Genomic DNA, 14,035 nt, shown 5'->3' on the forward strand with positions numbered 1-14,035 from the left:
GCAGCAACAGACAAACTCACATTCCAGCACCATGATCATTTGTACTAAAACTCGGTGCATGACTAAGAACAAGCTTCATTCATTGAGCGAATTTAAGGAATTACAAATTTTCCTTAAGGAAGAACTCTATTCTTAAAACAAAATTTCAAATAATTTATCTTATAACTCCTTCATCCAAGCAAGCTACAATAGGCCCCTTCATCCATGCTTTTACTTTTTGTGGTTTCAGTTACCTGCAGTCAATCATGGCTCAAAAATATTAAATGGAAAATTCCAGAAATAAATAATTCATACATTTTAAATTTTGCACCATCTGAGCAGCATGATAAAATTGTACACCATCCTGCTGCATCCCATCCAGGATGTGAATCATCCCTTTGTCCAGCATATCCACACTCTACCACTCTGCCTATTAGTTACTTAGAAGAGGTTGAGTATTCCTAATCTGAAAATCCAAAATCCCAAAATGCTCCAAAATCTGAAACTTTTTATCTACCATGCCAGAAATGGAAAATTCCACACCCAACCTCATGTGATGGGTCACAACTGAACTTTGTTTTGTGCATAAAATTATTAAAGTTATTGTATAAAATACCTTCAGGGTATATGTATGAGGTATAGATAAAATATAAATTGAGGGCTAGCATGGTGGCTCATACCTGTAATCCCAGCACTTTGGGAGGCTGAGGCAGGAGGATCACTTGAGGCCAGGAGTTTGAGACCAGCCTGGGCAACACAGTGAGACCTCGAGTCTACAAAAAACAAAATTAGCCCGCCATGGTGGTGTACGCCTGTAGTCCCAGCTATTCCAGAGACTGGGGGCAGGAGGACTGCCTGAGCCCAGTGGTTCAAGGCTGCAGTGAGCCATGATCATGCGACTGCACTCCAGCCTGGGTAACAGAACAAGACCCTGTTAACTCTAATATAAATAAAGACATTAATTTATTAATTTAGTGTTTAGACTTGGGTACTCTCTCCAAGGTATCTCATTATGTATATGCAAATATTCCAAAATCCCCCCTAAAAAACCCAAATGCAAAATACTTCTAGTTCCAAGCATTTTGGGATAAGGGATACTCAATCTGTAGCCATCTCAGTTGTCAGATTGAAAAAACATAATACACAGAGTTTGGTACTATCCGCAGTTTCAGGCATCCACTGGGGGACTTGTAATACTGTCCCCAAAGATAAAGGTGGGACTACTCTACTTACATCCTCTATAGATTCTTCTAAGTTTAAACAATATGTACCCATAGATTGTACAGTGGCTATAAGCAAAATGTAGCATAATTTTATGCTGTTTTTCCCACTTAACTATTTACATACTTTTTCATCTGTCTCCACATGTTTCATGATTTTCATTTTAACAGCTACAAGTTGATATCCCATGATTCACTTACCAATTTCCCTCGTTACTCCTTTGTTTCTAGTTCTTCACTTTTGTAATAAAAGCTTCAATAATTATTTTTCTCATTTTAGATTATTTTCAGAAGGTAAATTAAAAGTAATGGTACTGGCCAGGCATGGTGGCTCATGCCTGTAATCTCAGCACTTTGGGAGGCCAAGGCAGGTGGATCACCTAAGGTCAGGAGTTCGAGATCACCCTGGTCAAAATGGGGAAACCGTTTCTACTAAAAATATAAAAATTAGCCAGGTGCTGTGGCGCATGCCTGTAATCCCAGCTACTTGGGAGGCTGAGGCAGGAGAATCACTTGAACCCAGGAGGCAGAAGTTGCAGTATGCCGAGATTGTGCCACTACACTCCAGCCTGGGCGAGAGCGAGACTTCGTCTCAAAAAAAAGTAATGGTACTTTTAGCTCAAAGAAGATGAATAGCTTATATGTTGACACCTGACCTCCCAAAACATTGAGCCAATTAGATAGAACTATCAGACATTAGAGGATCTATTCTTCCAGAATGATATAATTTTTTCTAATGTAATGTAGAAACAATAGGTGTTCTACTTTATGTCTTTAATAATCAAGATTAAACAATTCTCAAATATTAAATTACTAAGCATAATCCTCCCTCCCTCCCTTCTTTCCTTTCTCTCTTTCTTTTTTTGACAGTGTGTTACTCTCTCGCCCAGGCTGGAATGCAGTGGTGCAATTATAGTTCACTGCAGCCTTGAATTCTTGGACTTAAGAGAAACTCGTGCCTCAGCCTCCCAGGTAGCTGGGACTACAGACACACACCACCATGCCCAGCTAGTTTTTTTTTTTATTATTCATTTTTATTATTTTGTAGAGACGAGGTATAACTATGTTGCCCCGGCTGGTCTCAAACTCCTGGCCTCAAGCAACCCACCCGCCATGGCCTCCCAAAGTGCTGGGATTACAGGCGTGAGCCACCCCGCCTGGTCCATAATCTTGACTGAACTGTTTGCTCCTGTCCTTTGGCCATTTTTCCACTGGAATTTTGTGTTTTTACAGACCACTTTCAGGTTTTTATATGTTTCAATAATAACTTTATTGTGTCATTTTATATAAAAGAGCCAAAGATGCCCTTGTATGTTGGCCCCACGTGGTTTTTCTTCAAAGCAGGTCAGAAGCAGTAAGTTCAAAACAGCGCCAGCACCAGACTCAAATTTTTACACTTTTGACGGCTTTAAATGCAGCCCAAATAAGTGTCTTTTAATCCATTTAGAGCCTGTCTGATTTGTATACTGCTGGAAACTGCACCCAACATCTGCCAGCCATGGACAAGACTAACCCTGGGCTATACAACATTCCCAAGCCTCTGCTGCCCTTTGGTGCTCTCTGACCCAGAGACTCTCCACTGTGCTGAGACATTGCTAGACACATAAGTTCCCTCTCTGTTTCTCCTCTCCCCGGGGAGTTCCCTTGCCTTCCCCCGCCTCTGTGTGGTGGTCCGACCCCCAGTCTATGGATTTGCCTCTGGAAGGTCTCCTGCAGTAAAGAGCTTCCCTGTCCCTCACGATCCTAATCCTGCCAAAATGCTGCCCAAATAAAGCTTGGTGGGGGCTACGGCCACCTGGTAGTCACGTCTTTTCCTTGAGCAGCCTGGAAATCCTTGAACTCACTACAAGTGGCAATGAAGATGGGATTCTGGTGACAATCAAGCAGTTGGCATAGGGTCTACCCAGTCAGTAGATAATCAGCTGGCAAATCAATCCTGAATGGCCTTAAGTGGGTGGGACTCAAAATCTGGACCGCCTCGAGTTGAGCTTAGCATAGCATTGCTCTGGGCTATATGACGCTCTATGGCATTCACAGGCTCCCCTGGGCCTCATCAGCCAGGCCAAGCGGCAGTGCCAGTATCTGAGTGAACCTATCCTTTTAGAACTGGCTTTTGGGCTGGGAATGATAGCTCACACCTGTAATCCAGCACTTTGGGTGGATCACTTGAGCCCAGGAGTTCGAGACCAGACTGGGCAATAAATATAGTGAGACCTCTCATCTCTACAAAAAACCACAAAAAGTAGCCGGGTGTGGTGGTGCAGGGCTGTAGTCCTGGGAGGCTGAGGTGGGAGGATCACCTGAGCCCAGGAAGTCGAGGCTGCAATGAGCTATGATTGCTCCACTGCACTCCAGCTTGGGCGACAGGGTGAGACCCTGAAAAAAAAAAAAAGAACTGACTTTGGAGATCAGAGGTGCTGAGCTGCACAGAGAAGGAGGCTGGCCTGTCTGTCTGGGGATGTTGTAAGATTGTGGGCTTACATAGAAGGGGAGAATGCACACCTGTGGATCAAAGGCAGGCTACCCACAACAACATAACAGGCTACAGCAGAAAACACTCCCTGTGGCAGGGCTAGTGATATGGGTACTCTGAGACAAGAGGATGTCTTCATCCCTGGTAGACAAGCCCATATGGCAGAGACAAGGCTGGTTCCCTAAGTGCAGCTGGGAGACAGGTCTTTGTAAGCAGCTCGCATGCCCCTGCTCTTGTGACACTCGATTATGCTGTTGCAATGTCATCATTCTAGCCTCTCCCTGGAGGGATTAGAAACCCCAACCTTTGGGCTGAGACGGCAAGCTTTACTCAGAGTGACTGGCGGCAAGGAAGTTTATATCCCTGCCCCTCCCAAGCAAAACCCAGGGCATTCCTAGTAAAATGGCTGCAAAGATTGCAAATCAAAACTTTTGGTTTCATTTCTGATGAATGAATATTCTAATTACTTATTAAAATCAATAAAATAATAGCATTTACTGAGTACTTGTTATATACTTTATATACCTTATTTAATCCTGACAAAAATCCTATGAGATAACTTTATATCCTATGACACTGCTTTAAATACCTTATTTAAATCCTATGACACTACTTTAAATACCTTATTTAATCCTGACAAAAATCCTATGAGATAACCTACTATATAAGGAAAATGAGGCTGAGAAGTTCACTTCCCGAAATTCACAGTTAATGTGACAGAGCTGGATCAGACTCTAGATTCTGAACTCTAACCCACTACTGTCCCCTCAAATAAGATGTTTCCATAAAGCATTTCAAAGAATTATCCTGAGAACTAAAAGTTGAGGCCAAGATAAATGTAAGGGTCAGAGTAACAGAAAGAAAAACAGTGTCGCTTTAAGAGAAATTCACCCAATCTTGGCAGATGATTGGTGGAGAGGCAAACCATGAACTCTGACTTCTCAGTCTTACCTGGCACCCTACCAGCTGCTGTTCCACCACCTGCTGCATGTCTGCGTTTAATGTTTCCGGCTCAAATGCCACGTTGGCTTGTTGCAGCCACAGCTCCAGCTCGGCCACCTGGGTCTTGCAGGCATGCAGGACTTCTGCGGGCTCTGGCCTAGTTTTCTCCACCCTGGGCTCCAAACCTCCTTGCGCGTCAGAAGAGTCCACAGTGGCAGCCTCGATAGGAGGTGTGGTGCCCTAAGAGAAATCCAAAGATAAGCCAGGGAGTCCAAAGTTTTCAGACTTGGGCCTATGAAGACCTGGGAACCTGCAACATTTCCCCAGTTAAAAGCAATAAAATCAGGACAGTAGGAAGAAAGAAAAGAAAAATGCACCTCCACACTCATAGCAACAATCACGTGACCTGGTGCCACAGGTTTCCAAGCAGCCGATCTGCGAGTACACAGGTACAGTATTCCCGGGCACAGAGGACGCGAACAGGCTCACAGTTCGCTACCCGGTGAGCCCCAGGAGACAGGTGAGAATGTGAGTGACAGGGGGTGTGTGTGTCTGAAACATTTAAGGGAATTGGCCAGTGTTTAGTGTTACGTGACACATGATTAAGCAATGCTTATATTGCTGCACACTCTATTCAAACAGAAAAACAAAACAAAACAGAACACGATCTTTACATCCCAGCAGGGATACAATAAAATATACCACATAATTTTAACTTAACATCTTCTCAAATAGTTAGATTATAAAAATTTTAGCTTAATTTTTCCCTAATAAAAACAACTTCAGTCAAGTAATGAACTTCAGTAGAGTAACCTGGTAACTGTTTTCCTATTCCTCAGAGGGAATCCCCACAATACTTTCCCCTTCTGCATACTCAAATATGACTGAGTTAAGGACTAGATGCTCATAGTATAAAGAAAGTGTGGTGTGTTCTTTTTACATTGAAATAACTGGGCTGTTTATCAACTCAATAGAAAATTTTCTCCCAGATACCAAATGAAAGTATTCCAGTAATTATATATTAGGTATGTTCAACCTGGAGGCAAAAGACAATTTGACACAGAGCTGTATTTACCTCCCACTGTATTATCTATCCTTCCCCAGAATATGGAAAGAGTAACACTGATATTTCTAGAGAAATTCCTTTAGGAGTAAGGATTTGTGTTTTGCTGTATAAACTTTTTGGTCTCAATAAATATTTTATTGATTTTGATAAGATATAATGTTTTCTATAACATTATATGTTAGCATGTTAACATGTTAATAAAATGAAATTCTGGCCAAGTGACGATCTTTGAATGGGAGTTGATTGCAAATGTATACCCTAACTCAAATGCACATTCCCCAATGTTTATGGAATTTTGTTTAGACATAGAACTTTCAGTGTAAAAGAGTGAACAAAATTGGTAGGTGGTGACAAACATGTGCCGGGCATGAGAATCCTGTTCCTTTTCATGCACACTGATGAGTATTACGAAAGCTGGTCTGGCACAAGTGTCTCTGGGTTGTACTTTTTACCTTTCACCATCTATTATCTTCACATACATTTGCTGTTTTCTGCCAAAATGCCATTTCTTCCCTGCCTTCATTAATCTATTATTATAATTTTCTTCAAGAATCACCTTCTCAAGGAAACTTTTCCTTGCATTGTACTTTTTCTCAACTTCATATATAGTCAGGTCTATGCTTGGATTCACCTGTTTTAATTTTCTTTTTTAATCCTGACTTTTTTTTTCCCTTCTTGAGACAGAGTCTCCCTCCGTCACCTAGGCTGGAGTGCAGTGGCATGTTCTCGGCTCACTGCAACCTCCGCCTCCCAAGTTCAAGTGATTCTCCTGTCTTGGCCTCCTAAGGAACTGGGATTACGAGAACACGCCACCATACCTGGCTAATATTTTGTACTTTTAGTAGAGGCAGGGTTTTGTCATGTTGGCCAGGCTGGTCTTGAACTCCTGGCCTCAAGTGATCCACCTGCCTAGACCTCCCAAAGTACTGGGATTACAGGCATAAGCCACAGTGCCTGGCCCTGATTTTTTTTTTTTTTAAAGCAACAGTTGTGTGATTTTGCTTCCAGACATCATTTTCTAGTCATCTGATTAATTTCCTTCTAGTTTTCAGATATTGCTATAGACAAAGATTTTGGGATCCCCTTTCCTTTTTCTGCCACTTGAGAAAACAATCTTTTAATATTAATTAATCTAAGACAATCTATTAATTTTAATTAATCTGTAATCATAGATTTACCACCTGCCTTCATTATTTATTCAAAAATTTTATTTGAGCACCTGTTATATGCCACACACCTTTTTTTTTTTTTTGACATGGGGTCTTGCCATGTTGCCCAAGCGGGTCTCTAACTTCTGGGCTCAGGTGATCCTCCAGCCTTGGCCTCTCAAAGTGCTGGGATTACAGACATTAGTCACCAAACCCAGCCCTCCACACGCTTTTTTAAATGACACTATTGAGTTTCTCTGCTTTCTCATGAACTCACCAAATTAATGAGGAAATAAGGAAGCTGCATGACTAATCTGGGTTTTATTTTCTGGTTATTTGAACCTGAAAAGAATCCAAAGGGGAAGAGAAGAAAAAAAGAATATTTCCAACCATAGAGCTTCAAGAGCTGAGGGTGGCCTAAGGAACCCACTAGAGATCAGTTCACTCACCTCTTTTTAAAGTCTAAGAAACCCAAGTGCACAGAACGTTTAATCAGCCCACATGCCTCCCTTTTTACCATGTTGCTTCTGAGAAGCACCCAAGTTACTTACCCAAGGTCACACAGTTCTGTGATCTTTTAATTCAGAGTTCCCTGGTTTTTTACACAGTAGCACCCCTGTAAAACACCTTCTCTATATGATAGCCCCAAATTCTAAAAGCAAAACTTATTTAAATGGATGTTTTATCATTGTACACCTTCTAGGGGGGAGCTAAAAAGTATTACTACAAGTATTTCTTACTAAATAAATATGTCATCTCTAAAGCATAACTGCAAATTAATAATAGCTAGCCTTTATTGGGCTCTTAACACAAGCAGGCACTGGGCTAAGCATGATACACAGACCACCACCTTATTTCAAAACTAAAACCTATGATTACTTCTAGTGTACAGATGAGGAAACTGGGCTTAGGGAGGCTATTCAAACTGCCTCCTAGTTGTATGGTCACACAACTAGTAAATAGAATCAAAAGCAATTCCTGCTTTCACTACACTTTGGAATCTACAATTCCACATTCTTGACATAATTTCACCAACCTTTTAGTATCCAAGTTAACTTTTCAGTTGGTGAATCACATTGCTTCATTTCTGCATCAACACATCACTGATCTAAATAATCAGTGAAGTAATCAGTTAAAATAAAAAAAACTGCAGTTAAAATGCATGTTGATTTTCTGGCTATTGCCACATTTCATGCCAAAATAGCAAACCTTTACATTTTCTCCTTAATATTTCAGTCAATTCTACAAATACCTGCATATCTCCCCCACTGCTTATGAAATGTAAAACTGAGTACCTAAAGTACAGTACCTAACTGCACGTGAATAAATGCAAAGCATGCCCCTGGAATGCCATGGTGGCGGTTTACTCTGAGGTCATGCCTAGCTTGATTTCACATTTTTCCGTACTAAATATTTATCCTTGGTTGTAATATGGGTCAAGAATGACTCAGAATTTTACTAAAAATTATGTAATTACCATTCGGTCCATACACTTAACCCCTGAAACCAAAGGTTTGTTGAGGCTGATAGAAGGCTGATGACATTGGCTGCCTGGTCTCTGCAGAGTCCCCACTTTCCCTCTCTTCAGTGATGTGCTGTGCCGATGAGACAGAAATGACTAAAAGGCAGGAAGACAGTCACCAAGAGGTATGCAACTTGGAGCCAGTAAAGGAGTCCCTGAATAATCAGAAGTGCACAAATTCCTCCTGTAGTAAAGGGTAACATCTATTTTTCCTGCCCCAAGAATTCCTCCCCAGCAAAAGTTCTGAGTTAAGAAGAAAATACAAATACACACATACATAAATTAGTTTAAAAGAGAGTCACTGGAGCCTAATAGTTCAAAGCTCAGGTTCTAAACTCAGAGTCAGAAAGATCTGGGTTTGAATCCTAGCTTTGCCACTTACTAGCTAAATGACCTTGGGCATATTACTTCTCTGAGCCTCAGTTTCTCCATCTGTAAAGTGGGGTAACAGTAATATTTATCTCATAGAGCTGTTGTTAATGATTAAAAGAGATGGTGTATGTAAAATCCTAGTACCTGGCCCATATTAAATGTTCAGTAAGTATTTTGTTATCCTCCTTTTTCTTCCTCCTTCTCTTTATTGTCGTCATTATCTAGTATCCACATGGTCAGGGAAAAGACCCTAGAGGTCATCCACACCAGCAGAAAGAATATTAAGCAGAATGGCTACTGTAGCTAAAACACCATTGAAGCTACATCTGATTTTTAATTAGGTGTCAAAAATAACATTATGGTGGGAAGATGATTTGAGACCAGGAGTTCAAGACCAGCCTGGGCAACATGGCAGAACTGAGTGTCTGAAAAAAATACAAAAATTAGCCAGGCGTGATGGTGTGTACCTGTGGTCCTAGCCACCTGGAAGGCTAAGGTGGGAGGATCACCCGAGCCCAGGAGGTTGAGGCTCCAGTGAGCCATGATTGTGGTCACTGTACTCCAGCCTGGGTGAAGAGTGAGACCATGTCTCAAAAACGAAACAAAACCCAGATTAATTCTGAACAGCAAAAAAACCTACTGACCAGGTCAGCAACTTTCTTAGCATTGCCACTGGGTGTAAACCTCTCACATTTGTCCACCTTCCCAGACATATATTGTTAAGAGAGACAGAGAATGAAACGGAGGAGGGAAAGAAAGAAGAGAAAGGAGTAACAATTTGAGAACTAAGAGATATTTTTGAAGACTAGACAAAAGATTGGGAGAAAAAAACATAAATACAACCCGGTATAAAAGAAGAGATGCAATAATTAAACAATAAAAACAGCAAAAACATGCCAATATCTTTTACAGGAGCTATTTGGTGAGACCCACAGAGCTTTAGGTCCAGCTAAACACCAAAATTAATTTGAGAAATAGTACCTATCCCCCCACACCCCGCTGTAAGACGTTCTTGAGAACCACTGAGGTACAAGATTCCAAATTAGGAAGCCAGATTAGAATATTCTGGGTTTGATTCCTTATTCCCCCATTCACTAGCCATATATATATATAAAAAATGTAAATAAATAAATAAATATATTTTTTAAAGACAGAGTCTTGCTCAATCGCCCAGGCAGGCTGGAGTACAGTGGCGCAATCTTGGCTCACTGTAACCTCCTCCTCCCAGGTTCAAGCGATTCTCATGCCTCAGCCTCTTGAGTAGTTGGGATTACAGGCACGTGCCACCACGCCCGGCTAATTTTTTTATTTTTAGTAGCGACGGGGTTTCACCATGTTGGTCAGGCTGGTCTCAAACTCCTGACCTCAGGCAATTCGCCCGCCTCGGCCTCCCAAAGTGCTGGGATTACAGGCTTGAGCCACCACGCCTGGCCCACTAGCTATATTTTTATTCCCTGAATTTTGATTTCTTAATTTATAAACATACGGTAGGGATGAACCTACCTTAAAAAGTCTGAGGGTTAAACGGATAACTATAAATGCCTTTTATGTAACAGGCTATTAATCAATACCTTCTCTCCTTTCTTTGCCCCCATAAGTTCTACCTACAGATTAAAGAAGTAGTCATCAACGGAAAGACTATTTTATGTTCACAAATGGTAAATGAGTGAAAAACGTCTAATTCTCTATGCCATGTCTGTTTTCTTTGTAAATATCTGATGACAAGTCTTCCAGTTCTACAGCTTGATAGCACATACCTTCATATGTTAAAGTTCACAAGGAACACTTGGCTTGATGTACAAGGTATTGCAGGACACAGAACACTGGTCATCTCTAGGTGCTAGTCCAGCTATCTGAGCAGCTTACTTATTACCAACCGGGACTTACCTCTTCTGTTTGGTTGGGCCTTAGGGAACATTCTGGGCCTTGCTCAGTGTTTAGTGAGTCTGGTGTGAGGATCTGTGCCATGGAATTATCACAGGTGCTTATTTTCCCATATGCTTCCTGTAAAGAAAAGAATCAGAGCTCCAGAAAAGGTCCTGCCCTGTGCCACATGAGTTCTTCTTTCTGTGCCTGCTCATTTAACAAACTACCTGCTTGCAAAAAAAGTCAGGTACAATTAGAAAAAAGTTTGTTCCTTAGAGAAAAAATCAGCTTCCCCAAGATTGTCTTTATTTGAAAGACTTACATTCTCCAAACTTCTCTTCTTAATGAGCATATAAAGAATCTAGAGAATTAGGTACTTAAGTAGATTTTTCCAGAAGTATGCTTTGTCTCATTGAATAATTATTTAAAAGTATGTCCTTATGAAAATTTAAATTACATGGCCAGGTGTGATGTCTCACACCTACAATCCCAGCACTTTGGAAGGGCCAAGGCAGGAGAACTGCTTGTGCTCAGGAGTTTGAGACCAGCCTGAGCAACATGGTAAGATCCTGTCTCTACCGAAACAAATAAACAAACAAACAAACAAACAAACAATTATATGATAAAGGTCACATTTCAAATAGTGGGGAAAAGGTGAATTTATTCCATTTAGGAACAACTACGAAGGCATTTGATGAAAAATATAAGTAGAATTATTGTATTACTCCTAACAATAAATTCTAGTTATGAAAAATATAACTAGAATCCTTGTATTACCCCTAATAATAAATTCTCACTGTATTCTCCAAGTTATACCATAAAAATTCTAGGTGTGGGGAAGCATGACAAGAAAGGAAAATAATCTTAGTATTGACTACATAAAAAAAAATAATATGCACCACAAAAGATACCATAATCTAAGTTAAAGAGAAATAACAAACTGGGATAACTATTATACATAGTATTAATATTCTTTTTTTCTTTTTTTTTTTTGAAATGGAGTCTCGCTCTGTCGCCCAGGCTGGAATGCAGTGGCTTTATCTCAGCTTTATGCAAGCTCCGCCTCCCGGGTTCACGCCATTCTCCTACCTCGGCCTCCGGAGTAGCTGGGACTACAGGGTCCCGCCACCACACCCGGCTAATTTTTTGTATTTTTAGTAGAGACGGGGTTTCACCATGTTAGCCAGGATGGTCTCGATCTCCTGACCTCGTGATCCACCCACCTCGGCCTCCCAAAGTGCTGGGATTACAGGCATGAGCCACTGCGCCTGGCCAATATTCTTAATATATTAATTACTCTTATAAATAATAAGGAAAACATCAACCCTTACATAGAAAAACAGTCAAATGGTAGGAACAAGCAAGTCACAAAAGAAGAGTTACAAAAGCCAATAGGCATCTAAAGACGTATTCAACATTCTTAGAGCATAAATTAATTTAAACCACTGGCTAAGTTTGGCTAAGACTGACAATATCAAAAATCAGCTTAGGGGTCAGGAAATGCAATTCCACGTATACCTAGGAGAAACAGAATTGGTATAGCCTTTCTTTTTTTCTTTTTTCTTTTCTTTTCTTTTTTTTTTTTTTGAGACAGGTCCTCACTTTGTCATCCAGGTTGCGGTGCAGTGGCACAATCTTAGCTCACTGCAGCCTTCATCTCCCAGGCTCAAGTGACCCTGCCGCCTCGGTCTCTGGGACTATAGGCACCCGCCACTGCGCCTGGCTAATTTTTATATTTTTTTACAGAGACAGGGTTTCACTATGTTGCCCAGGCTGGTCTTGAAGTCCTGAGCTCAAGCTGTCCACCCACCTCAGCCTCCCAAGGTGCTAGGATTACAGGCATGAGACACTGTGCCTAGCTTGGTATAAACTTTCTAGAAGGCAGTTTGAAAATGTGTGTCACATTTTAAATGGATATATACTCTGATTCAGCAAGCCTTCTTTTAAGGTTAACTCAAGTTAAGCAATGGGAAAATGACGTGTACACAAAGAATTAACACAATGTGGGAGAAAGCATGTAGATATTATAATCAACCAACCTTGATTGCTCTACCTGCAAGTTGCGTGATCTCGGACAAATTAACCTGAACTCTCTGAACCTCAGTTACTTCACCTTTAAAATGGGAATAAAAACTATCTCACCCACGCTTGCAATTTAGTCACATATACATGGCATTTAGCATTTCCTAACAAAATGTTAGTGTCTTTTCAGCTTCTTCTACTGAAAACAGTGACTGTTATCAGAAAGGTATAAACCAAGAATTAAAGGTAGAGATTAGATAAAATCAGAAAGGTAGGTAGGGATCAGGAAAATCTGGAATGCCAGGATAAGTTTGCATTTTCTTCAGTAGATAATCAGACTCCATGAAGAATTTTAAGCTGAGGTTTAGCATGATTGGTTTTAGGAAAAGTCATCAGTATTTTATAAGATGTATTAGGAAAAACAATTGGAAATTGTAAACCAATTAGAGGGCTACTCCAAAAGTCCAGGGAAGTAATAAGAATTGCTTGAAATAAGACGATAGCAAAAATAATGGGAGGAGAGGTGAATGGACATCATTGGCCACTGACAGGATGTGAAAGGTGAGAGAAATGAGGCACCTAATAGAACTCCAAAGTTTATCTCTGAGAAAATAATGGCACCATCAGCAGACATTGAGAAATTAGTAAGAGGAGGAAGCTTTGAAGGAAAGTTGGTAAAATGGGTTTGAGTTGGAGAAACTCCATCCCAAAAATGTCTATCAGGAGGATAGAAATGTGGAATAGATTTATAGATTTAAGGGAAAAGCCAAGACTAGAGATTTAGTTTGGTGATCACTGGCATAGAGGTGACCACAAAGCTCTCAGAGGAAATAAAATTGCCCTGAAAGAAAACAGAGAGGCTGGGCGCAGTGGCTCACACCTGTAATCCCAGCATTTTGGGAGGCCAAGGCGGGTGGATCATCTGAGGTCAGGAGTTCAAGACCAGCCTGGCCAACATGGCAAAACTCTGTCTCTACCAAAAATAAAAAAATTAGCCAGGCGTGGTGGCAGGTGCCTGTAATGCCAGCTGCTCAAGTGGCTGAAGCAGGAGAATCGCTTGAACCCAGGAGGCAGAGGTTGCAGTGAGCTGAGATCGCACCACTGCACTCCAGCCTGGGCGACACATCGAGACTCTGTCTCAAAAAAAAAAAGAAAACAGGGAGAAGGAAGAAGACAGAACATTGGGGGAATGCCTACCATCACAGACGAAAGAGAAAGGGGCAAGAAAAGGAGATGGAGGAGGGACTAAAGGTAGAAGGGAGAGGGAAGAACAGAATTAAGAAAGTTAAAGGAACACCACAGTTAAAGAAGGAAGAGGTGGTCAATCCCAGAGAGGTCAACAAGGATTAGGACTAATAAAAGGGCACTAAATTGGTGCTCCAGAAATCAATGGCAGTTTAAGCACAGCCAGAGGCTGAAACAAGG

At 41.1% G+C, this 14,035-nt stretch overlaps 1 protein-coding gene across 1 annotated transcript in view; it reads right to left on the minus strand.

Moving 5' to 3' along the window:
• Positions 1–14,035, minus strand: part of SYNE2 (spectrin repeat containing nuclear envelope protein 2) — a 377,154-nt gene that overhangs the window by 109,357 nt on the left and 253,762 nt on the right. The window contains 2 exon segments of the mRNA XM_050797880.1: positions 4,624–4,854; positions 10,610–10,726. Coding sequence (XP_050653837.1) covers positions 4,624–4,854; positions 10,610–10,726 — 348 coding nt within the window.

This window comes from Macaca thibetana, chromosome 7 (assembly GCF_024542745.1).
Source record: "Macaca thibetana thibetana isolate TM-01 chromosome 7, ASM2454274v1, whole genome shotgun sequence".
NCBI lineage: Eukaryota > Metazoa > Chordata > Mammalia > Primates > Cercopithecidae > Macaca > Macaca thibetana.